The sequence below is a fragment of the Corylus avellana genome, chromosome 4 (assembly GCF_965113065.1).
Source record: "Corylus avellana chromosome 4, dhCorAvel1.hap1.2, whole genome shotgun sequence".
NCBI lineage: Eukaryota > Viridiplantae > Streptophyta > Magnoliopsida > Fagales > Betulaceae > Corylus > Corylus avellana.
The window spans coordinates 18,508,375-18,534,319 of NC_142493.1; the positions used below are offsets into that span (position 1 = coordinate 18,508,375).

The 25,945-nt window shown below is 36.3% G+C and overlaps 3 protein-coding genes and 1 long non-coding RNA gene across 4 annotated transcripts; 2 read left to right on the forward strand and 2 right to left on the reverse strand.

The window, feature by feature from the left end:
- Positions 1–5,133: 5,133 nt before the first annotated feature.
- LOC148586406 (uncharacterized) lies at positions 5,134–5,652 on the forward strand. The gene is made up of 3 exons (XR_015911839.1): positions 5,134–5,238; positions 5,316–5,399; positions 5,588–5,652. It is a non-coding gene; the product is annotated as an uncharacterized LOC148586406 (long non-coding RNA).
- Positions 5,653–8,740: 3,088 nt separating this feature from the next.
- On the forward strand, positions 8,741–13,025 carry LOC148586407 (heterogeneous nuclear ribonucleoprotein Q-like). The gene is made up of 8 exons (XM_088515617.1): positions 8,741–8,746; positions 8,797–8,970; positions 9,074–9,084; positions 9,395–9,464; positions 9,678–9,885; positions 9,977–10,149; positions 11,485–11,570; positions 12,700–13,025. The coding sequence occupies exons 1-8, from the start codon at positions 8,741–8,743 to the stop codon at positions 12,857–12,859; spliced, it is 888 nt and encodes a 295-aa protein (XP_088371743.1). The 3' UTR covers positions 12,860–13,025.
- Positions 13,026–15,578: 2,553 nt separating this feature from the next.
- On the reverse strand, positions 15,579–19,032 carry LOC148586408 (protein TIC 62, chloroplastic-like). Its single transcript, XM_088515618.1, has 7 exons — positions 19,029–19,032; positions 18,650–18,794; positions 18,442–18,514; positions 18,243–18,353; positions 17,081–17,233; positions 16,073–16,206; positions 15,579–15,960 (listed from the first exon to the last, which is right to left on the reverse strand). Exons 1-7 carry the CDS (start codon positions 19,030–19,032, stop codon positions 15,828–15,830), a joined length of 753 nt encoding a protein of 250 aa, XP_088371744.1. The 3' UTR covers positions 15,579–15,827.
- A 1,141-nt stretch (positions 19,033–20,173) lies between these two features.
- Positions 20,174–24,052, reverse strand: LOC132172200 (protein FAR1-RELATED SEQUENCE 5). The gene is given in 10 exon segments (XM_088515441.1): positions 20,174–20,706; positions 20,709–21,902; positions 22,060–22,105; positions 22,450–22,562; positions 22,667–22,715; positions 22,889–23,095; positions 23,290–23,400; positions 23,490–23,552; positions 23,702–23,746; positions 23,844–24,052. Coding segments are annotated over 10 exon segments (1,977 nt in total). The 5' UTR covers positions 23,904–24,052; the 3' UTR covers positions 20,174–20,617.
- Between the last annotated feature and the right edge of the window lie 1,893 nt (positions 24,053–25,945).

Below are 25,945 nucleotides of genomic sequence, written 5' to 3' on the forward strand. Positions count from 1 at the left end.
TGTGAAGTATGAATAATAAGGTTAAGTTTAATTGTTATTGTGTTATTTAAAATGTATTTGTGATTTTCTTTAAGTGATGTGTTTGTGACTTGAAGTTTAAATTTTTTTTAAGTGATTGCATGTGTTAAAAAACCCAGATAAGTCTTTTTTTAAGTGCAAGTGATTCCCATTTGTTTATTACGTGGAATACAATATAAACCTTGACAGTTTTTTCAGAATTATATTTCTTTTTTCTTCTTTTATATTTTATTCAAATATTTGTTTTATTATGCATACTTTTTTATTATGGTCACCTGCTGCAGCACACTTTTTCTTGGGAACTCATAAAGCATTTTAAATGGTTATCTTTCTTTCTTTCTTCTCTCTCTCTGCTTTTTCCAGACTTCTACAGTTCCACGCACGCTGCACACTGCACACTTTTTCTCTGCTTTTTCTTTCTTCTAGCTGTGTTGGGCACGCTGCACACTTTTTCTCTGCTTTTTAAGAGTTGGGCTATCTTGCGCATACATAAATGCTTCATCTGCTTTTTCAAGACTTCCATTTTCAAGCAAGAATGGTTATGCTTCAAGCAAGAACGACTCTTCCTTCTAGTTTATTAGCTAGAATCTTGCTTGTCCTTGACTCCTTGTTTGCGATCTGAAGAAACACCCCACGAAGCTCTCTCTCTCTCTCTAACAGGTTACCGACCGTTACCGTCACCGATTATTCGGTGACAGTAACGGTTGAAATCAAATTTGTCGAGATGAAGTCAGTGAAATTACCGACTTCACCGACAAATTCGAGACGGTAGGCGGAAAACCCCCTACCGTTACCGATTCCCCTGACACCCACCCCTACCAAGAGAGAAAGAAAGAAAAATAAATAAATAAATAAAAATTCCCTGCTGCTCACTTTTCCTCCTCACGTTGCTCTCCTTGTTGTGCATTAGGTATGGCCTCACAGATTGCTTTTCTTCATCTTACATATATATACTCAGTTATAGCACAATTGTGAGTCAAAATTTTAGTGTTTGCCTTGGTGACCGTGTTGTATTGTAGTGGGAAAGAGAGAATTTCTTCTTTTGCTCCTCATGTACAGCCATATACACATATCTCACACCTGAGTAATGATCTACGTTACGCGGTGTGCGTGAACAGTAACGCACGCCGCTGACGTGGCTGCTGACGTGGCACATGCCACTTCGTAGCCTCTGGTTTTTTTTTTTTTTTTAAAAAGAAAAAAAATATCAAAACAAAACACGACTTCGCACAGCATTTCCCCCCACCCAAAAAATTTCCCCCCAAACCCATTTTCCCTCCACCCCATTCTCCCTCCACCCAATTTCTCTCTCCACCGGCGCCGGCGCCGGCTCCGGTATCCCACTGAAACCGGCGCCGTGATCTGCTCTCCCCCACCGTCGACCGAGCCCAGAGAGAGAGACACGATCGTCTTCCCCCCACCCTCCACGGCTCCACCCCATTCTCCCTCCACCGAAAACTCTCTCCACCGGCGCTGGCTCCGTGATCCCACTGAAACCGGCGCCGTGATCTCCTCTCCCCCACCGTCGACCGACCCCTTTCCTTTCTCCATTTTTCCTCCCCAACCCCTTTTCTCCACCGTGCGTCCTCTGCTCTCCTCTCCCCTTCCCACCGTCACCGCCGCCGACGACCACCTCCACTGCCCTCCATCAGCTCCGGCCGAAACCCATTCTCACGAGAGGCAGCTTTTCAGCTCTTCTCCCAAAACCCTAATTTTTCTGAAACCCAAAATGCTCCCCACTCCGACATTTTCATCACTGCCTACGACTACTACCTCCACTACCACAATGGAACCAACAATGGGCTCCACAAACGCCTGGAAGGCCACCGACACAGTTCGTTTTGCAAGCCGCAGCTCGACAGATACGGCCCCGCGTCCACCTGCTGCTACCCCCAGTCGTGGCCAATCCCCTTCGGTCACTCCTCTATCAGTTGCTGCCCCAAATTGTGGTAAGCTGACACTCCGCAAAATTTTTTCACTTTGAACACTAATCCTCATAAATTGTGATTGTAATTGTAATGGGTGGGTTGAGTTTAATGTGCTGGAAATGCAGAATTTACTTTGCTTCTTATGGACCTTGTCTGAAAGTTTGTTTTGTTGATGATATGTTGCAGATTTTTTGTGGTTTGTTTATGGTTTTTAGGATAATATGTTTCCTCTGTAAGGGTGTTGCTGCAGATTTTATATGTGGCTTGTTTGAGGATAGGGTATTTTTCCTCTGTTTTGTTGGTTTTTGTTTCTGATTTTAGGCTATTGTTTAACCCTCTGTAAGGGTTTGGTTTAATTGTTTTGGGCTGTTGGCTAGAGGTTTTCTGTTGTTTGTTGTTTTTTGGACTCCTGAATTTGGCTGTTTTCAGTCTGTTAATCAGGCTTGTATTAGTTGTTGATGTGTTCTTGGTTTGTTCTCCTCTTTCTTAGTTTAGATGTGTGTAGTATATTCTTTGTTTCGTTTTTGCTTGCTAATTTTTTTATACAAGTTTGCAGTGAGGATGACAAAGATGAGGTAGTCTGGAATGTGCAGTGCCATTATGCCCTAGCTAAAATAAAGAATTGCATATTTAGTTTGGGAGATTGTGCATATATAAAGGTAAAAGCACTTTAATACACGGGAGAATCCATTAAACATGGATGTTTGGAATAATGCAATTCCTTTTTAGCTTGGAGTCTCTAAAATAATGTAATTCTATGGACATGGAACTCGAAATGAGTTCTATCAATCTGTTTCTAAAAGTTGTTCAGTTGCTAAATCAAAAATCTGACCAAAACTGATCAGATTTCAGTCATTTGAGTGATATTTTTTGTGGAAGAGTTGTTTTTAAGACCTCAACAATTCTGAGTTTGCTCAGCTAAATGTATGCTAGGCTTTCTGAAACAACTTGAGTACTGGGGTGGTTATAAACTGTGAGTTATTCCTTTAGGTGATTCAGTTCATATGTGTAGTAATGGGGAGCTTTATCGCCTCCTTAGCTGCATTTAGTTTTTTGTGACATTGGCTTAAAGGTTTGTCTTTATCTGAATTCTTGAATTTTGGGATGGATATCTTCTCTATGTATATTTTGGTTTATTTTCACTCATAGCTGATTTTGAAGAGAACAATTTATTTGACCGGTATGAAATAGTTGCCAGGGTTGTGAATGAGTCTGGCAAATTAGTCTTGAGTTTGATTCTTGTACCTTCGGTCTACCATTTAATAAAGCCCAATTTTTAATTAATCTGTGGAACTTCCAAACAAGTCCTTTTCTCGTGGAAAGTTGTTGTACATGCAAGATATGGAGTATTAAAGGTTTCAAAAGCATTTTTCACTCTATTCTTTGAGATCTTAGACTTTGGAAGAATAATTTTAGTAGGGAGCTAGGTGCGTCCTTCACCCATTTTCATGTGGGCAAGGGCAGACATCCAGATCTTCCACAGTTTGGTGAGCAGAGAGGGCCTCTTTAAAGGCAGCTTCCTTCTCTGCCTTCTATTTCAATAAAAAAAAAATAGAGATGCGTAAGTGGCTCTGGACATGCCTTACAGCATGGATTTTTTACCATGTTCCCCTTGATGTGGACACATTTAGGACATTAAGAAATATTTTATCTTTTGGAGTTGCTTTCTTGTTTCCTTGCTTTAAATAGGACTAGCTCAGGCTTGTAATTACCACATTTTGAAGGTACCTATTTGTAGAAATAAATTTTCTCTTTCTTGCAGCTTTTTGTTTTTGGCTCTTGCTTAGCCAAAGAGTAAGGTGGGGTTGCTGCAGATTTTATATGTGGCTTGTTTGAGGATAGGGTATTTTTCCTCTGTTTTGTTGGTTTTTGTTTTTGATTTTAGGCTATTGTTTAACCCTCTGTAAGGGTTTGGTTTAATTGTTTTGGGCTGTTGGCTAGAGGTTTTCTGCTGTTTGTTGTTTTTTGGACTCCTGAATTTGGCTGTTTTCAGTCTGTTAATCAGGCTTGTATTAGTTGTTGATGTGTTCTTGGTTTGTTTGTTAATGAAGTTGCTTATTCAAATTAATTGTATATTTATTGCTAGACTTACTTGAATCTGTTGAAAACTTTGATTTATTTGATGTGGTGCAAGTTACTGGGATGAGAATAAATTTTATATTAGATCTTATTATTGGTCATTGGACGGAGGCCTAGGGGTTTATTTTTCGAAATTGGTTTAAATTTGTAGTGTCATGAAAGTTTTATAGCTATTTTTATAAGTCAATATTGAAATCATGCTAAAACCAACCAAATTACTTTCATGAAAAAAATCCAGAAAGACATTAATCACCCCTCCAATGTACTAAACAACGCAGCACATGACATGCATAAGCTATATAACTGGAGAAATCAGCCTAAACCCTTCAAAGCTAGTGACACTACAAAGGACAATCAAGATTGGGTAAATAAAACTTAAACCTAAAATGGCACATGTAACACTTCCATTATTGTCAACGTTTATATAGTGAGAGACAGAAGGTGGGGGTTGTTTTTCTACTTATGTTAAAAGGGCCTTACTGTATGTTTCTATAGAGATAGAAAGTGGAGTTTCCATATGTTTGTTTTATTCATTACTTTCGGGATAACGTGTTTGATAGTAAAGTATTTCTTTGGGACCGTAGGATTTCAATTTTTCTATTCTAAATTCTTAATAATGTCAACATGATGATTATCTTTCAGAGACAATGGGCAACTGTGACGAAGAAAGATTTCACAACTTGGTGGATATGTTTCTTCCAATAGCAGTGGCTGCAGCATTAAGCCATGAGCGTTGCATGGAGGTCATACGTGGTTTGGAGATGTTAATGCTGAAACACAGAGGCTCAAGTTTTGAATCCAGTCAACCTTCCTTTCACTGCAAATGTGCTACATTCTTTACACGTAATGAAGGTAGTGTGGCAACTCAAAGGAAGGTGCGACTATCAAAAAGGAAGGTGCTTATAGCTAAAAGGATTGTGGAACAAGCAAAAAAGAAACAATGGAATAAATTCCTTGCGAAACAGAAGAGAAGAAAAAATCAGGTTTCTCATTATTTTTCTTTCTTTACGTGTGCTAAATTATGCTTATTAAAATTGGTTTTGCATCCACAAAAATTTCATGCATATTGTAACACATTTGGTACTTTATTTAATTGAAGACCTGTGAATCAATAGAAGAAGAAGGAATGAATACAAGTGAAGTTCCATTGAATTCGACAACTTGTATTCATCACGGTCGGGAAATTGGAACTGAAGATAGTGTAATGGCTCAGGTACACATTAAATTGTAGAAGCTCCATTGCCTTTGATTTATACATTTGTAAGTGTAAAAACTATTAAATGCTTGTAGGGTTCACAAGAAATCACAAAGCTTATTGCAGCTGGGACGGAGAAGTTGGCATTAGCACCTGATGGTGGTGGCACTTTTGATTGTGTAATGTTTTGCTTATAAGAACCTAGATTTTTTTGTGTCTCTCTCCTAGTCTCAATATATATATATTTTTTTGTCCATTGTGAAAAGAAATTATTTACTTGCTTGTCTCCCGTATTTTTTTTTTAAAGCTTTTTATAATTTAGGCAAGTTTGTTTAATTTGCTAACTTATAAATTTGTTTTGCTGCAGGCTACAAGTTTCAACCTCTTCAACTAGGCGATTGAACATGCTGTTTTGTTTCTTTTTGAAAGCACGTCTCTTTTTTGTTCAACTAGTGCTTTTAGTAGATGATACTACCTTTTGAGTATGTAGTTGTTTAATGGTAGTGTACAGTTTTTGTAGTATCAATTAGTTGGAATGGTGTATAGTTTTTGTAAGTATGGAATAGTTGGAATGGTGTATGGTTTTTGTAAGTACTGAACTTGTGGAATGATTTTTGTATGGTTTTATTAAGCGTTGAATAGATGGACGCCACTTTCGACTACAAGAGGTACCTATCTATTTACCGTTCCTACCATGTATTTCCAAATCAATTATTGCAGTTATTTAGCATGTTTTGTTCTTTTTCATTTTTATATTGTTAAGGGTTAAGTGTTTTAAATTCTTGTAGGGATCTCATAAATGATGGAACATGTTGGAAGGTCTTGGAGCTTGGGGGCAGTGTTGTTGAAAGGGTGATGAATGAAGATTGATGGGTTTTTGCAGTTTTGCGGTTTGAATTTGATTTTAGCAGGATGTCATTGTGGCTGACCCATCGTCAAAAGTTGTTCTTTTCTTTCTTTTGGTGACGTTAAAAAAGGACTAGGTAATAAATATTGCTAACAGTCTTGGCCAATGGGATTTGCTTCGACTGTTTCATTTCTGTGTAGTAGAAGTGATTTGTCATCTTAAACAACAAAAGGAAAAAATAGCTTCTTTCTATGGATTTGTTGTTGTGCAACATCTTTGAACTTAAATTAGTTAGGCTGTGAAAATCTAAAGGAAGTTTTTTGACCAAAAGATTGATAGTGGATATGTATGAGAATTTAGTTTTTATTTTTTATTTTTTATAATTAACTAAAGGTCAGATGTGAAGTTAAATGTCTTGGGCTCTGAATGCTAAATAGTTCTTTGCAGATAGCTATAATCATTCACTGTCTCATTCTAACTTTTTTTAGTTTTTGTTATTTTTTCTCTTTATGCTAGGGAAATCATTGGCTTCTCCTCTCTTGACCTTTGGTTCTGCAACACCCTTCTGCTTTTCCGCTGTGAGTACCAAACTACCAATTCATACATACCTTTGTTGAATAGGTGAAATTGAAATGAATTCAACTATGACCTCTTTAGCCTATATAAGAAGCTGATCTTACTTCAAAATGTAATCAATTTAGTAGATTGGAATCATTGCCATGTGTCATATATGTGCATGAGGAACAAAAGCTTTCAATCATATGTAATTTGGTTTGGACGTTGAGTGACCTATGCCAAAATGTGCATGGCTTTAAGCTTTGGTTAGTCTTGGCTGGCCCTTCTCTTCCCTATCATTATCTTCTTTTCCATGTTGTTTCTGGTTGGCTTTGTAGCAGTTTTCGCCGCGAATTCACAAATTAGCAGCCCAATTTCCGTGCCCTCTCAATGCAAGATAGTCTCCAGTAGTGAGTCTTCTAAAAATGTACTTTTTTTTTTGTTTTTTGTGTGGTTTTGGTGCTTTGAATGCTTAGAAAATGCATGTTAGCAAAAGGAATTGTAATTTGTGCCTGATTTGACTTACATCTGGTTTGATGGGATGTAATTATGAACCATTTAATTTCCCTTAATTTTCTCGCGAACCAAACATAGGTTTAGCTGGTAGTGCTGAACAGCTGAAGGCCCACTTGTGAAAATATTACTTTTAATAGTGTGCTGAATTATGAGAACTATTAAACTATGTTTTTGACAATGTCAGCAAAAGTTGAAACATCGGTGAACTTGTCAGATAATGAGAAATAGGGAAAGAGTTCAGTTACATGTTTTTGAAACAAAGCATGATACAGTTGCACTGCTGTTACAGTGATATAAAGTTCTGTCGTGGTTTTGTTGAACCCATTTCTGATGACTGAGAGGAGGTTCTCCACCATATATCATACTGTGTTAAGTTGGGTTTTTGGGAAGGTTAACACAAGCCGTCTATTTGGAATTAGCTATGGAAACTATGTCAAATTGTTAATCTTGAAAAACAACTATAGTTGTAGGACGTTTGTTGTTCTTTGTTGTGGTTTCTTATGCAACTCTTAAAGTTTCAGTACACTTTTGATGTGGTGGTCATGTGCTGTCTTATGAAGTAAAGTGTAGCAGATGAACTTTATGTCTGTTGTATGTTTCCTGTTATTGTTTTTTATTCTCTTTAAACCATTCTTGTGTTTGCGACTACCTTATTCTTTCTTCTTGATGATTGATGCACTTGCTCCATTTTCTCAAACCGCTGATGCTTTGCAACTAATTTTATTGGACATTTCACATGTCATGGCTTATCTTAAACTGATTTTTCAGCATGTAGATCTAAGATGAGACCTTAAGGATTGGACATGGGAACTATGATACTTCACATTTGAACTTTTTGATCTATACAGCACTACTTTTTAATTCCATTGTCTCCACCCCGTAGATCTAAGATTAGATCTTAGGATTGGATGTGGAAACTGTGACACTATACATATGAACTTTTTGATATTTGCAGCACTAATTTTGATTAATGAGAGATAAGTGATTTTTCACCTTCTTGAAGAGGATCAAAGATAATATTGAAAAACAGAATTTCAGTTAATGCATTTAAATTTACCATAATCAATCTGTTCTGAAAATATGAACTCTGATTAGGTAAACACATGCGATATAGTTTATGTCCATTTTGTTTCATTTTATTGTTTTGAGAATGTCATTACTTGTTACACTTTTACTCTGTGTAAGTTTCATTTGATCAAGTATTTCATCTCATTTCAAAATTCTAAGCATCATGTGAGCTGTAATAAAGTATAATTTGCTTGAAGGTGTGGATCTTAGGTCCGCTAAGGCCTGTGAACTTGGACTGTTCAATTATAAAACCAAGCATGTGTTTTACCCCCTTGAGAGAAGTAAGTTTCGGTGCCGTTATGACTACTATTGGGCTTCAATATTCAAGGTAATAGTAATGCATCCCCAAAGTGCCTTTTTTCTGTAATATTCTTCTTTTTAAGCATCATTTTACCAAGTAGGCACTGAAAGTAGCAACTATGAATTCATGTTCATAGTATTACGATTTACTTGAACTGGTTCTATATTCTATGTTTTGGACATTTTAGCTGAGTAAGGAATCATGGTTTCTTCACTTTCTTGTGAGTTTTCGAAATGGGTGTGAGCTAAAATGAGGAACTTTATGTTAGTTTTTGTGCTATTTGATACAGGTAAAGATTATTGGGGTGGAGCCCTCTGATGCAAATGCAAGGGCATTATCTTTACATCACGGTCAACGAGTGATATTAGACCAGGTTGGAGGTTTTGCAGATGGTGTTGCTGTCAAAGAAGTTGGTGAAGAACCTTTCCGCATATGCAAGGAATTGGTAGATGGTGTAGTCCTTGTAAGCCGTGACGCTATATGTGCCTCAATAAAGGTGAGGCTACTTTCTTGTTTTAGATTGTGTACAAGCTTCTTTGTTTCTAAATAATGGTTATGCATTGAAGTTTGTAACCGTGTAAGATAGTGTGGTAGATGAAACTCTGTGTTCTACATTTTAATAGAGAGCTTAAACCCTCAAAAAGATACATGGCAGTTCAACTCTTAGGATTTGCTTTTCTGATTTCTTTGTTCTCTTTTCTCTTTCGTCTTAGGCGTTCTCTTGTATATTCCCTTTGTACTAGGGTTGCGCCCCTCTGCTCTTTTTGATATACAATATTACTTATAAAAAAAGGATTTGTAATCTTATTGCATGTTACAGGACATGTTTGAGGAGAAAAGGAGCATTTTAGAACCAGCAGGTGCTCTTTCCCTTGCTGGAGCTGAAGCATACTGCAAATATTATGGCCTCAAGGGGGAAAATGTTGTAGCTATAACCCTGATGATGAACTTGATGAGGTGACTCTAATGGGATCACATACACTTACAGTATTGTACTACCAATGATCCGTGCCTGGTTCACATGATTTTCTTTGTTTAGTTGTTTGAATGCATTTGGCATTATCCTCTATCACTCTAAACTAGTATTCTCACCTAGTGGTTATTATCGAATTTTGTTGTAGTTTATTGTTAGGGCCTTGCTCTTGAAAAATTTAACCTTGTCTTATACAGGTGAAGGCTGTATATGTGAAGAATTTACCAAAGAATGTATCCCAAGACCAGTTAAAGAAGCTGTTTGAACATCATGGGAAAATTACAAAAGTGGTTCTGCCACCAGCAAAATCTGGACAGGAAAAAAGTAGAATTGGTTTTGTTCATTTTGGAGAGAGGTCAAGTGCTATGAAGGCACTGAAGAATACTGAAAAATACGAATTAGATGGTGATCATTGCTTTAGTTTCTTAGTGTGTGTTGCTTTTCTGAATACAATCAAATTAGTCATACCTGTTGCTTGGGATTGTTTTGATTTCAGGCCAAGTTTTGGAGTGTTCTCTTGCAAAACCACAGGCAGATCAAAAGTCTGGAGGATCAAATTCACAGAAGTCAGGATTGCTTCCAAGTTATCCCCCTCGTGCTGGTTATGGTTTGGTCGGCAGTCCCTATGGTGCTCTTGGTGCAGGATATGGTGCTGCAGGTTTTGCACAGGTGAGAAATGTTTAAATGTGTTATGTCACTCATCTATGTGTTTTTGTTTTTATCAGATTAATATTTATGTAGATGATGTCCTTCAGACACCTTGTTCATGAGGTTTCATGCTTTAGCTTCTTCTACATGAATTAACTGTTGCCTTTGTAAGTTACTTTTGGCCCTTGCCTGATAGATATGCTTTCACGCCATCCTAATGTGCTGTTTGTTTATAAATATCAAATGTACAATCTTTATTTTTTGCATATGTTTGTTATACAAGTATGGCTATGGGTGTTGGTGTATTTAGGTGCTGTGGTGCTTCTGGCCTCATGCCAGGTTCTATTGATGCATTGCGTATTTCCTTGCCTTGGCTTCAAGCCTTAGTGAGGGCTCAGAGGGCCTTGGACAACTTTATATGAAGAATATGCATATAATATGAAGTTCTTTAATATTTTGCCTTCATTGGTCTTATTATTGTAAAAAAAGTGATTTATAATCATCGTGAACTCCTGTTTATTTATTTATTTTTTCGTTTTTTACCCCCCACCCAAAAAAAGAGAGGATTATAGATAAGGATGATAAGCATGGATCTCTGTAAGTTGGGGTGTCCAAGCATCCAACACACATTGAACAAGTAATCACCGCTGACATGCCTTGGACATACACTGCATGGCTAACTGTATACTGGGGCTAGACAGAACTTGCATATGCCATGGACAGGGTCTGGAAGGATTGTAGACAGATTGGGCCAGTTGGTAACATCTACTGTAAAAAATGAGGTTCTTTATGTAATGTATTAGCAATTTATAGGAATTTCATAGAAACAAATATATACCTTCAGTAAATGAGGTTCTTCATGTGATTTTAAAAGGATGGAGATTTTTAGGAAAGAAACAGAAGACAAGGATAAGAATCAATGTTGACTAAAAAATGGAAAATCAAGAGAGATGGAGAGAAAATGAAGGGAGAAGTCGCTCTTTTCTTGTGTGCTGAAGAAACGAGAATAAGAGCGCTGAGAGAATGGAGAGAGGGATCATCAAGGCAGATCCCTCTTTTTTTTATCCAAAGTGCCTGTTTGTAGTCTTTGTGATACCCTAGAACCAAGGACGTTCCAGAATCTTTTTCCAATGGATGTTAGTCAATGCTTAAATTCATATTTTGTTCACGAATTACTTAACACAAAAAATTGAATAAATTAAGCTAATACATACTATACATGCTTTGCTTTAGAATGCCACAGCAACAAATTTCACTTATCTTGTTTACTTTCTTACATTTGTAAGCGATAATTTCTAGAATTTTTTTTTTTTTTTTTTTTTTTTTTTCTGATACTTAGATGTGCATATTTTGCAGCCCATGATGTATGGGAGGGGACCAACTCCTCCTGGCTTGGCAATGATGCCAATGCTTCTTCCGGATGGACGAATTGGATATGTTCTGTAAGCACATTCATACATCTTTTGCTACAAACAGTGTTATTCAGATATTATATTGTTAATTGTGCATCTGCAAATGTTTTCTTCTAAATTCTTCCTCTCATGTTTCATGTACTTGTCTCTACATTACTTGTTTTGTGTTTAGTTCAATAGTGGATACCTATGTTTTTTGTCTGTATAAAAGGAGGTGTTATTAGCATTTGATCTCCAATTGAGATGAACCACTGAGAGAGAGAGACAGAGGGAGGGAGGGAGGGAGAATGCATGTATAACTAAGGCTGGTATTGTAGGGTTGCTACTTACACATGCACTCGATTGATCTTGAACGTACGTTGTCACCCTTCATCCCATTCTTATGGGAGGAGAAATTACCATTTGTGGCAGATCTCATTAGCGTCCTCGAATGGAAAGTAACTTAAAGAGTCTTGTATGCAGATTTTGGCATCATAAATTAGAACTTTTAGACTTGGAAATTTTTCTTCAGTCTCTTGGACCCATAAACTCGTACTCATTGAGTTTCAACATCAATCCTTTTGCTTTTGCTTTGATCTTCCACTTGATGCGAAGTACTTGTATACCAGCAATGGTGAAGACCAAGTGCACCAGTTGGCCAGTTGGTTCTTTCAGTTAATTACTACTTAAGCATGAACTGAAAGGTGTTTTTCTTGTGGCGCCGTTGTTCTCCAGGATTAGGCCTGGGCTAGTTAATTTTCCTAATGGAAAATGCTAGGCCTTATTTGGTTGGATCCTATGAACAAAATGAAGGATAGGAAAATGACATATTGCTAAATTAGCTCCGTTTTGAACATGTGGACTAATTTCCTCTCCTCACACCCCTTTTTACAATCCAAAAGAGGCTAATTTTTCTAGTGAAACTGTATGATTGATGTGCTACCAAATAGAAACTAGCGACTCGAAGAACCACCGCTGTTTATGGCTCGGACTCAATATGGTCTAGTGAACCTCCACTTCCATTGTCTTTTTAGTTCCATATACAATGCAAGTAGATGGTTCTTGGTATAAATAACATAAGTTATTCTTGCTTTCAAGATGGGGAAAGAAAATGGAGAAAAAATTGATTGCTTTAAATGACATCCTAATTCTTTGTGCCTTTTTCTTCTCATCTTTGCAGGCAACAACCAGGAGCACAACCGCATACTCCACCTTCACATCAGAGAAGTGGTGGCAGGGGTGGGGGTGGTGGTGGTGGTGGGAGTGGCAGCAAGAGTAGTGGCAGTTCAAGTAGGGGAAGACACGGCAATGATGGTGGGCGCAGGTATCGCCCGTATTAATTGCCCCCTCTCAAATGCCAAATATCATCAGAAAGTGTCTGCACTTAATATTATTATATATTTGAAATTTAACAGCCTTAGCTTATTTACGCAAGTGTGTAGTTGTATTATTTCTTGTAATTCACTCAGTCATTTTTATAAACATTATTAGTCAGTCTTCTTGTTAGCTGCTTAATTTATCCCATTGTTGATTTTCGGTTATCAGAGAGAGGCTGGAGTCTGTTTCGAAGAGTAAACAAAACGTCCAAAAATGAGAGGAAAAAAACGAAGGCTTTTTTTTTTTTTCATTGTTAAAAAGCAAAAACTAGAGAATGCAGGAGGCTATTAATTAGAAAGTAATATTTAATTTCCACAAATTCATCTTGGGGACTGTTATAAATAGAACAGTGCTACACTTTCCTTTTTTTTTTTTTTTTTTTTTTTTTTTTTCAAAAGTTGGTTCTTAAATGATGTGTTACCATTACATGTGATTTATTATTTTAGAAAATGTATTACTTATTAATGAAATGATAATGCATCATTTGAGAGGCAATTTCTTAGAACAAATTTGAGAAGTGTAGCATTCCTCTTATAAAAGAAAGCAAATGAACTAAAACATGGGAGATTGAGGCAAATGAACTGAAACATGGGAGATTGAGGCATGGGTGATGGTCTTCGGAAAAATAAATGATAGAAATTTTCTATAAACTAGTTTGGAGGAAGTGAAGTTTCTTCTTCACGTGTTTTTTTCAACATTCTTAACAATTATTTATTGTCATTCTACTAACATAGGATTCAAAACATTAATTTTTGAAAAATTCAAACATGTTGAATAACACTTAAAAACCAATTTGAAAGAAATTTGTGTCCAAAAAAAAAAATAAAAAAAAACGTGATAGAAGACCAAGGCTGCTACAAACGTGTGTTGCATGCATGCTTTGTGAAAAGGGTGTCCGTGTCATCAAGTAAAGTCGCAAGGAATGTATTGTCATGACAAGGATTTTAGCAATTATTGATTCTTGGGTTTTTAATTTCCTCAAACAGATGTTTGAGATTAAGATAATATCAAATAGGTCATTCCGTCTCTATTTTCTTAATTTTTCTAATCGATTGCTTATGAGATTCTTTTTCTTAACCTAAAAATTAAAAAATTAAAAAAAAAAAGAAAAAAAAAAGTCAAAGGCGACCCCTGTCTAGTCTCCTCTGTAAATTGTAAGTAGGTGAGATTAAAACAGCAAAATAGGAAGGCTACATTTGATATCGCTGCAAATCTCATGGACCTAATTGATAAAATTAAAAAGCTAGAGAGCTAATTGATACAACAATTTATATTTACAATCTATGACTTCACAAGCATGACTCGAAACAACATTTTTCTTTTTTCTCTTTCTTTAAGCCCTTTTTGTCCAGTTATATTTTATAGTCATGGAGCATTTTGATAGGTCCACTTGATCACTATGATTAAGGCATATTTTAGGTAATAAAAAAGAAGCGGATGAATCGATGATATAGTTGGATGGCGGTCATACTAAAGCTATTAACTAAAAACATAGCAAGTGCAATTTATCTCTGCCTCTCTGATAAGGTAAAATTCAATGTTCTTGCTCAGTCTTCACCATCCTGGTCTTCTTCTTCTTCTTCCCTTTCATCACCTGGTTGCTCTTCTTCCAGTTTCCTCTTTTTCACTTCTTTTCCTTCGCTGCTCTAGCCTTCTTTCCAGCGTTATTCCGCCTAAACTCTATAAGAGAACCAAGAAGAAAAAAAGAAGTTAGTCTAATGAAACCTTTCTAAAACAAAATCCAGCTACCAATAATTAACTTTTCTGAAAGCTTCAAACTATCTCTAATGCCTAATTTTTGGATATATGTCATTTTTCAATCATCTTATAGGTTAAAATGTATCATTTAATGCAGATACAGTTGCTGGCATTCAAGATCTGTACACGAGCTTGAACAATAGTAATACACTTTAACTGCTTACAGATTATAGGAACATAATTAGAGTTCAATTACTCTTCATTAATATTTCAAGGGCATGGGGACTTACAGAAAGGCTCTTCATAAGAAGATGCTCCACCTCCTCGATAGAAAGTTTTGTGCGCTCTACAATGATACTCAAAGGTATAGTTCGATCATCAGATGACCGACTGCAAGGAAACATGTAGTAGTTAATCAATTATGCCAATTGTATCGGAAAAGACTTTCCTCTGGCACAAATCAAAGGTAGAACCCAAAAAAGAAAGAAAAAAAAAAAAAAAAAGGACAAATGCTAAACCTGAAAATAATTTCCATCAAGCAAAGAATATTTATCTTTTCCACCAGCTTTTTCTCATTCTCAACTAATGCTGGTTGAGCCCTCAGAGCAGCATTGTGCACATGACATAGTTCCTGATAACGAACTAAATCACCAGAGTTGAATGCCTGAAGAATATAGTAGAGCCACTCAACCTTTGTCCCTAGAAGACTCTTAATCTGCAAAAAGTAAAAGATGTCACCACCCATCATAGGAGGCTGCTAAAAAGAAGCATCTAAAAATTTAGTAAGAGAAAAGACTCAGTATCGAAAAGCGAATTCATGTCACATCAAGAAACTCTTTCAAATGATCCAATACTCCAGAAAAATTACAGATCCACCAGGAACATAAAAAAAACATAAACTCTAGAGCAATGCGTGATGTGTAAGCCATTAAAATAGGTATCTTCATAATCATGAATTACTGAGGGTCATCACAACCACTAGATTCGTCTATATGCTGCATACAGAAGCCTTTTGAAAATTACAGAAGCAGTTACTAATTTGCTTACAGGAGGGATTTGTTTCGTCTTTGTTTTCATTTTTTTAATTGATTCTTGTTGGTAGGCTGCAATCCCGTAGCATACTTTTTTTGCCAAACTTAACGTAGCCTTTACTATTTAGATTGAACATAGAAAAAGAGTTGTACTACCAAATTTTATACTTCATTCTTAAAAGTGGAGATTATAATAGCAGATCTACTTTATGATAAAAGCAATCTCCATAGAAGTAGTTGATACTACTTCTACTGGTGTTGATGCACGGTAAGGAGTTCCTTTGGAACCACTTGATGGTGGAGATGGAGAGCTAGGTGGCTTTAAATCCTCATAACTAGCAAAATCAAATCAGCTCATAAAGAAACTGTCCAATATCTATGATTCAACAGAAAAGTATCAGAAATGGCTTAGGCAACATATAATAGGCAGGATGAATATTTGCTTACACAAAATAAGGAGAGAGGGGTTGCCTCGCCATCGCTTTTGCACTGGAAGGCTCCTTCTCAATGGTAGGGCTTGCTTCCTTGGATTTGACAGTCTTAGATGGTGCTAAATCAGGCCCAGCTGCAGCACCTGGATCCTGATAACACCAAAAGGAAGTAATTTTTTTTTGGCTCCTAAAGTAGTTGGCAATATTTCGTGAGCTATCCAATGAGATAGGAAAATCAATTGATTGATCTTTCATAATTGAAGTCATGATAAGGTACCAATGATTCACCCTACCTCCTAGCTATTAAATTACCATTTATCCTAAAATCTTAAGCTAATAAGAAATGGTTAATTTAATCATTTAATTAATATTCTAACACTCCTCAAGTGTGGGCTCAAATTCTACATTAACAAGTAAAGTCCAACACATGGAATATTTATTTGAAATGAGAGGTGAATTATAAAGACATGGTTTGAACCAATGATCTCTCCCCTGATATTATGTTAAATCACCACTTATTTTAAGCTTAAGCTAGCCATAGGTCATAATTAAGAGCAGGACCTCTGACCAACCCCATCCATTAAGATTCCTATACCACCATCTTAGCATGGCTTTAGCCCCATGTAAAGGATTTATCATCTCCTGACAGGATATGGAGGAGAGGCTACAAGAGAGGAGCCATTTCTGCTCCAGGATATTCAATATGCTCTCCTTTTCAAACAGTTTGAAAACAAGAGTTGCAGAAAGTCTAGACCATTAGAAGACAAGAGTTCGATAATGAGAAAGTTGAAAGCTCAATAACAATCAGAACAAAATCAATTAAGGAACATAGAGATCAGGTTTAGGCTCCAGTGTAAATGAATTTTATTATTTTAGTTAAGTAAACAGCTGTAGATAGAGCTAAATGATGAAACACATTCCGCTTAGATTACCCCTAGTAGTCAAATTTTCAAATTTTTGCTTCAGTAGCTTAAGCCACTCATTTCAAGCATGTTTGATGTCCATGGAATACAAGTCAAAGTACCTTTCGAGAGTAAATGTCAGCACGTTGAGATGGTATCTTTGCAAGAAGTTCCTCCATGGGAGTCAATGGTGCAGATGTCTCTGCAATTACCTCCACTACTTTACAGTATGAAAGGCTGCAGTTTTTGGCCATGACTGCCATGAGCTCTGCTACCTGCATCAATTGAAGTTGCTTCTGTTGTTGATGGGATTATGACAAGTATCTTTCACCAAATATAGATATGGATGTCTACAATTAGTTTTACAAATAGAAATGCAAGTAAAAGATGACAAGACACCATTCAGAGTGATAAATCACTGCAGTGTATGAATCGCAGGTAGTAAGAATGCACATCCAGCATAGTTACAATTTGCATCTAAGCATAAACGGATAAGCACTATGTGAGAAAAAATCACAAATTCACACTTACAATAAGTTCTTTTGGTCTGGAAATGAAGTTAAGTACATAAAAATTAGATGTCTCTTTAGCATTTGATCTTTCAGTTTCACTATTTTGTCAATATAATTGAAAAGTTTTCTTCCTTCTGGGTACAACATGCAATATAAGCTGAGTAAAGTTTTTCAACTTTAAGAAAGCAATCAACATATAAAACATTCCCTAGCAACACAAATCAAATTTGGAAAAGAAAAAACGAAACCTATGATCCAAAGCATCATTTCCAATTCTCTCTTTAATTCCTTAGCAAGTATACTTGGGAAAGGAAAAAAACAAAGGGGGAATCTTTGAGAAAAAAAAAGAAAAGAACAAAATCACAAAGAATATGGACTTTCAATTATATCCCAATCAGCCAAGTAAACTAAACATAATTTACTATCTATTGATAAATTATTCCATATTTTTCCATATCTGTTTACATTTGACCTTAATTGCCGATAAGATGACTGGTCACACGTTATGATTCTACTGAAATTATAAAATGTTTCAACCTTGAAACTGAGAGCATGCAGCAACTTAGCTATCACCTTTACAGCTTTTATTGAGTGGCAGGACAACATTCAGAGAGCTTTAAATCATTTTCCAGTCACATAAACAGGGCCTTGTTGAATACTGAATGAATTGAATGATACAATACATAATCGGTCAAAAAGAAAACATTTTTAGGAGTTGTGCTCATGGCTGAAATATTATTGCCAACTTAGGGAAAATGTACAGGAAGAATACCTGAAGGTTTGACACCTGGCCACCAAATAAAGTATCTTCCTGTGAGAGGGCAATATTATGGGTTTCCTTGTAAGCATCAGTGGGCCGTTCCATGCCTCCAGGTCTCACTATCTGAAAAAAGACTGTTAAATGAGTAGCCAGACACCACAAATCCCCATATTTGTCAAACTTATCTGCAGTTAATACTATTAACACTCACAGTGTAGGGAAGTCCACTGGCTAGCAGTGCTTCTTCTGCCTTCCTTTTCCAAATCAGAACCCCCCAAAACAAACTATAGAAGCAGAAGAGAAGGACAATCAATAAAAGAAAACTAATGAAGAAGTATACATAGAGTACTTGTCTTTTGTTGAAAACTGAACTATAAGCAACATACTGCAAATTGTGAGGAGGAAACTTCTAGACTTACTTTAGAATAGCAGCAGGAAAGCCAACCTTGTTTGTTCCCAATGAGGTAAGCAAAATGAAGTGTTTAACTTTCGCAGCAGTTGCTGCACAGCAATAGAAGTAATAAAATAAGCATTTCCAAGCATAAAGTAAATGTAATTGGTTGACTTAATCAAGTTCTGTCCTCAAAAGGAAAAATCAACTGCATTTTCCTTCCCATCTTCCCAAATAATAGATTTCAGGCATACAAAGGAGAAAATAAAGCTATTTTTTGGCCTGTTTGAGTTCAGAAACCCTTCCATGTCAAGTACAAGGCAAGTCGGAGCATGATGATTCATGAGAAGGGGAATAAATATACAAAGTTCAGAAAACTTAAAACTATGGGTTCAAGGTTATTTAACCCATAATTACAAAGTGAGAGAATTATGCAGATGTTGGCCCTTGTGTCAATTATTTGGAATATCTGATGTAAGCAGAAATCCACAAGTGAAAACCAAAATTCATACTGTAGACCATTCCACATGTTCAGCGCTTACAAAAACCATGCACCCACCATTCCACACTTGCAAAAACTATACACCACCATCAGCCAAAAAACATCACTGCTTCCAAAAAATTCTTGTAACATGTACTAAAGCATTAGCTGAACAAAAAAGAGCAATGCTTTCAAAAAAACAAAACATCATGCTCAATCGCCTATTCAAATAGGTTGAAACCCGTATCCTGCAGCAAATCAACTTAGTAAGTTAGCAAAACAAAAAAACCGTTATAAGTTATTAAAGAATAAAATTAAAATAGAAAAGAAAAAGGAAAAAGGAGAATGACAATGAACAAAGTAAGTTGACAATAGCAGGGAGCTTCAAGTGTGTTTACCTTAATAAAAGCAGTTTCCTGCATTCCAATTATGCGATCATATTGAGTGTCAGTTATTGAAGCCATTGGAGCTTCATTTGTGTTAAATTCCCTTTCTTGAATTCCTTGGCAAGCCTTCAATTTAAAAAAGATACCAAATGTGTTACAATATGCTTGAAATGTTTGTATGCGATCACGCGTTTAGTAAGAATAAGTGAAACACTCATAAAAGGAAGAAAAATAAGCAACCTGATTTTTTCTCCCTTTCTGGTTGGCATTGTTGTGACTCTGATGTTTCTTTTTTGTTTTTGTCACGACTTTTTCAACTGTAGACACCATTCTTTTGAATGGTGGCTTGCCTTTACATTTAACCGCTATAGGACTAAGAACCTTGGTACTTTTCACTACTACACCATCAATGCCTTCATTACTTTTGGAAGATGCGCATGGAATATCATGGGAGGGTGGACTGGGTTCATACCTTGAGCACTTGTATTTCGCTAGCAACATGTCTATACAATGCATGGCATCCATGTAATGGTCCTCACTGGTTGATGTAAGCGTTGCTAATTCACTACATTTTTTCAACAAGCAATCATATCTTTGGGCATCAGGGTTGCAACTGAAGACATTATAACTACTCTCAATAAGAGTATATGCGCGCTTTAAATCCTTCCTCCATCGGTCAAGAAAATATTTTGTGGGCAAAGATTTCACTTTCTTTAATGTCAGTACAGCAAGGGCATGCCTACACAAGATTCCTCTACATTCAAACAACCCACAAGTGCATTTAACTTCACATTCATCTCCATTAAAGTAAACACAAAAATTCCGCTCTTTCGTGTAATCATCAACTGTTACCTCATCAGATACTTCGTAGGTAGAAATTGCACCTTCACTTTTAATAAGAGAGCAATTGCAATACATCAAGCAACTAAACTCCTAACGAACTTCTTTGAACTTTGCATTGGTATAAAGTTCTTGAAATTTCTTCTCAATAGAAAAATGAGATACACAGGGAATGGTGGCATTAAAAGAATTGAAATCAGCTACTTTCTCATTCTCAACCTTTCTCCTCAAAGCATTGTCAAATTGGTCAACAAATTCCTTCAGCGTGCTTCTGGAGTTCACATAATTATCAAAAAATGCATTCATACTTTCACTTCTTTGTGTAGTTTGCATTCCGGCCCAAAATGTATCTTTTAAATACGCTGGTATCCAATGAGCCCGCTCACTATATAACCAACACAACCATGCATTGTCCCGAAGATTATACTTTTCCAGTACACCTTGCCAACTGTTATCAAATTCAACACAAGTTTGAGAGTCGTAGATTGCACTTTGTATGGCACTCTTCAAGCCACACTTGTATTGAGCATGTGATCCTAGCTTCTCTGGGAATTTTTTCATAATGTGCCATAAACAAAATCTATGTCGGGCTCTAGGAAAAACTTTTGCAATTGCACTTTTCATAGCCTTATCCTGATCTGTTATTATTGCAACTGGAGCTTGGCCGTTCATGCATTTCAACCATGTTTCAAACAACCAAAAAAATGTGGTCGTATCCTCGCTTGATAGTAATCCGGCCCCGAAAAGTATTGACTAACCATGATGATTCACTCCCACGAAAGGAGCAAATGGCATTTTGTATATATTGGTCAAATACGTCGTGTCAAATGTAACCACATCCCCAAAATACTTATATGCAGCCCTGCTTCGTGCATCAGCGTAGAACACATTCCTTAGCCTAGAGTCGTCGTCCAAATCCATCACAGCGTAGAAGCCATCATTCATTTCTCGCATTCTAGTAAAGTAGTCGTAAAGTACTCCAGCACCTCCTTTGCCAAGCCGAAGATGTCTTGCCTTGTTAATAAAATTTCGACAATCTCTCTCCATGAATGACAGATTCTCATACCCTCCACCTTCAACAACAAGAGAGTTAAAGTTCTTACTCACACCTATCCCAGCTATATCGTTTAATTCGAGCCTTCTTTTCACATTATCATCCATCCTCCTATAGCATCGAAAAAATCTTGTTTTACTAGGGCTTAAAGAATGATTGTGGTTCACATTAACAGTAGTCAAACACCATGCTCCATCCCTGAACGATGCATTGATCTTGGCCTTACACCCAGTTTTCGTTGTCGGATTAGGCTTGTGAATATTAATTGCATCAGTTTGCTTCTTGCCATAACGAGCACATGTGAGGGTGACGTACTTATGACTCCCGTCTGGATTATTTTTACCTCCTTTAGATGTCACCCCAAACCCCGATTGCTGAGCATACCGCCTATAATATAGTATTAGTTCTTTTTCAGAACTAAACTTCATTCCTACCTCCGGTTCTGCTTCTTTCTTATTGGATTGCACATCATTGTCATCCTTGTCTACCAACTCTAAATCACAGACAACTTCATTTTCATCTAGATGACAAAAAAAAAATACAGTTACCCAATCAACATATCGGAACAAGATTGGAATCACAACATTTACTAAATGACAATCAACAACTAATGAATAAAATTTACTATAAGAAAGAAACTCAATGATATTAATAAAAGAGTGTAAAGACTAACTAACCAATTTGAGGGGCAACTTCAAGGAATGGCTCGTCGTCATTTGGAATCTATGTAAGCAGAGAATTGTTAGGTTCATAACAACCCCATTGCCAACTTTTAACATGTAATATATTCTCTCCTTTAAAAGCAGAGAAATACTACACTTACCAAAAGTTTCCCCTAAAATTGGTTTCCAAGTGATATGTCACCATCCCATAAGATGGTCAAACATTTCCCAAAATAATAGATCTTATGAAATGTTAAAACATCATTTGGGAAAGGAATTTTATGGAGAAATTTTAGTAAGTGTAGCATTTTCATTAGAAGCAACATATAAATACTTTACATTGAGAATAGGGATGTGAAACGATTATTAAATTGGGAGGGTGGGGGGAACCTCTAACATTAATACCTGCATCAATTGCTCAGGCATTACAGATTCAGATCCCATCACAAGTGGTAATGAGGCAGGAGGCACTAAAGCTTCACCAATGGCCCCAACAGTGTGACTTTGTGTATTGGCTCCTGCGGAAGTTATAGTGAGTACAAAATCATCACAACCAAGAGAGGATGAAAATATAGATGGTCACACATAAGCAAGAATCATTTAGGTTGAAACTGAAAAATACCATCTGCAACCATATGGTGAAACCTTCTTTTCTTACTTCCATAAGAATCCTACATTGATTGGCACGTTTTCATAAGACAACAAATAAAGAACAACATATCAACAGAGCAATGTAAAGTTAATGCTATAAATAAATATTTCAATCATTACGGCGTATGCATACGTAAAACACCAAACTGATCAATCGAGAAACCAAACCCTATTGATGCATGATATAATGTACCTGTTTCTCATTATTCTTTTCAATTGCATCTAATGTACCCTCATTATCACTATCAACACTATTAGCAAGAGGGGAAGACAAACAATGTGAAGCACTGTCATTGCATGCGCTTCCAGGAGTTCCCATGGATTTTTTAGTGCAAACTCGATCATTTCCATAGGGGCCCTTCCCTTCCAACTCTATATTGACATGTAGTGGGTTTGGAGTCTACAGAAGATATAGGAAAAAACTTAGATGACAAATTCATAAACTTTACAATATTTATACGCAGCAGCGATGTGCTTAATCGTGTCACACGTGCAGCACGTGTTTGCATTGTAATATATATAAGTGACTAGGATTACCATGGTCATATTGCAGCACGTGTTTGCATTGTAATATATATAAGTGACTAGGTTTACCGTGGTCATATTAGGATGAGTATAAACTCCCCATGGAGGCAATAAACCAGGGTATGGAACTGGCATCCCATATGGTGGAACTGGCATCCCATATGGTGGGATCAACAGATGCTGAAACATCACCAAGAAAGAAAATAAGAACCTTATATCCTATACATAATGTATGCATCTACATGATCCAAAGCATAGCTATAATTCACCTGGCTTCTTGATAGATAGGGGTTGGGAGTTGTAGAAGCAACTGTTGAGGCAAAAAATGGGGCCTGCGTAGCTCCAAGATAATAATAAGCATAATCAAGAAACACTGGGTATCCGAAATTAATCCATATAAATAATGAAAAAAATTCATAGTCATAATGATTTTTTTGGTTCTTTAAAAAAAAACTAAACTAAACATATTCTTATCACGAACCTGCAAGGAGCTCGACCAATCAAAATAATGCGTTGTTGGTATTTCCTGAAAAAGTAAATGACAATACTTTAAAACACCTGAAAATAATAATAATAAAATGTAAAAGAATATAATTAGGGTGTTAAGAAAAAGACAAGGATACCTGAGCTGAAGAAGATGGTTTGGAAGGATTAGGAGGCTTGCTCTCTTCCCCTATCCCCATCAAGTTGTTTCAAAAAAAGAAACCTTCAACTTATGCCTTTTATGAGAAGATCACTTATATCCGCAATAATATCTATATATAATCGTCTTAGTTGATAGAGTAACCAAAGAAGGTACACTAGAAAAATCTAATACAACACCTTGTTTGGCCAACCTGCAAACAAATTTGCATCCATAAATGTCAAACGAATAAAACATTAAAACACTTTATTTCCTTACTGGGGGGTAAGAAAATAAATTCAAGGGGCTGCCTCCAATTTTGATCAAAAGTAAACAATTATGATGGAATGTACATGACGCACCACATTTCTATTGAATCATGTATCATATTTAGAAGTGTTTCATGCTTCAGTAAGCATTAACAATACACAAACGTTCAAAATTTTCTACCATCTTTTTTGTTTTTGTTTGTGTATTCTTTAATGATTTTGAGCATCCAAAGCAAGCTACAATGATTATAACTCAGATTTACAAATAGCACAAAATCATTGTCTATTTCCCAGCCTAGGAAAAAATGGTTACATTTGCATTACTCTCTCAATGCATGTTCATTAACAATTTCTCAGTATGGGATAAAAATGGGCACATAGGCTTGCTCCCTCACTCACTCCTACCCCACGATTAGGCATTAATCTAAAACACTTTGGAAACACCTAATATGATTGCTCCATGATTGTAAAGATGATGCCACTGAAAGTTAGACCAATCATTGATCTTCGCATGCAATATCTAAGCATATATTTGAACTAAGGTAATATAAAAAATAAAAAAGGAAGAAAAAGAAAAAGAAAAAAGAAAAAATCTTCCTTTTTCTTTTCTTTTTTTTTTCTTTCAAATTATCTTTTTTTGATAAATAAGTTGAATTGCAAAATTCGGTCATTGGTGAATGCCCTCACCTAACAGTTAACGAAAAAAATCAGTTTGTTTTTTTGACCAATATAAACCATCCATACCACCGCAATACCGCTAAAACCATGAAGTGAATCATCTCTAACAGTCATACCTTGGACAAAATTCCAGGATTTGTAGCCCCTCCAATGTAGTTCAAAAGCAAAACCCTTCCAACTGGTGCTCGATTGGGGAAAAGTGATGAGCTATATATAGTTCCTGCAACACCAAAGAAAATCCACATGCTGAATTTGGCAGGAAATTTTCAAAGCATCCTTAACAGAATATTAGTTCTTACAATCAAACTTTTGACTGTTACGACGAATTTCAAATTGCAGAAACTTTAAAAACCTACACAAATATTTTGATTTTCGATAAAGTCACTGAACAAGCCTTTTCTTTTCCTTCAATTTCTCAGCAACCAAACAAGAAATGCAATAAAGACCAGTCACCATGAGACATCAATTTGTAATAACCCAACCCAAGCATCTCTACAAAACCTCGTATCTTCAACAACCCATGAGCCCATTACGAAATGAGCTTAGACCATTGCAAGTCCTCCCTTGACCATCCGAACTACTTAAAATTTGCAATAAATAAGTAGAGAGTACAAGGTATCTAAACATTGAGACAGTGCTAAATCATCGGACCCAAAAACTTAAGCTAGTAGGTAGATGTGCCCAATTAGCATCCAAACCCACAACTAATCCCACACCAACCGGTGTAGAACTCTCTAAACATTCTCCATGTGATTCTTGGAAAGGATGACAAAAAGAAACCAAATATGCTAGAACTGATAATAGAGTGACCTTTTGCAATTTCTCTTTTTTGAAGCAATTATAAACAAGCTTGATTCAAAGCACAAAAACAAGAAAAACAAGCCCAAAAACACAAAATCAGCATTAACAATATTACACCAGAAAATTCTACATGTATGCACAAAACCTACAGCAAGTTGAATAATGCACCAATAATCTTAAATAAATTAAATTAAATTAAAAATTACAACAAGTTGAATAGCCCCTGAAGAGAAATATAAGAGAAAACTAAAGGAATTGAGAGTGAAAGTGCTTAAAAATTTGTTTGAAATCTCAGCACCCAGAAATAATTTCCACTCAAATAAGCTTTTCAATTCCTAAAGACCCAAAAAGATGA

Bases quoted from the DNA above. Each gene is read 5' to 3' on its own strand.
- LOC148586407 (XM_088515617.1), top strand. The intron at 10,150-11,484 runs GTGAGAAATGTT...CATATTTTGCAG, and splicing joins GTGCTGCAGGTTTTGCACAG to CCCATGATGTATGGGAGGGG. The intron at 11,571-12,699 runs GTAAGCACATTC...TCATCTTTGCAG, and splicing joins GGACGAATTGGATATGTTCT to GCAACAACCAGGAGCACAAC.
- LOC148586408 (XM_088515618.1), bottom strand. The intron at 17,234-18,242 runs GTATTCTTCCTG...CAATTGATGCAG, and splicing joins GCCAGGTGTCAAACCTTCAG to GTAGCAGAGCTCATGGCAGT. The intron at 16,207-17,080 runs GTACTTTGACTT...TGGTGTTATCAG, and splicing joins CTGACATTTACTCTCGAAAG to GATCCAGGTGCTGCAGCTGG.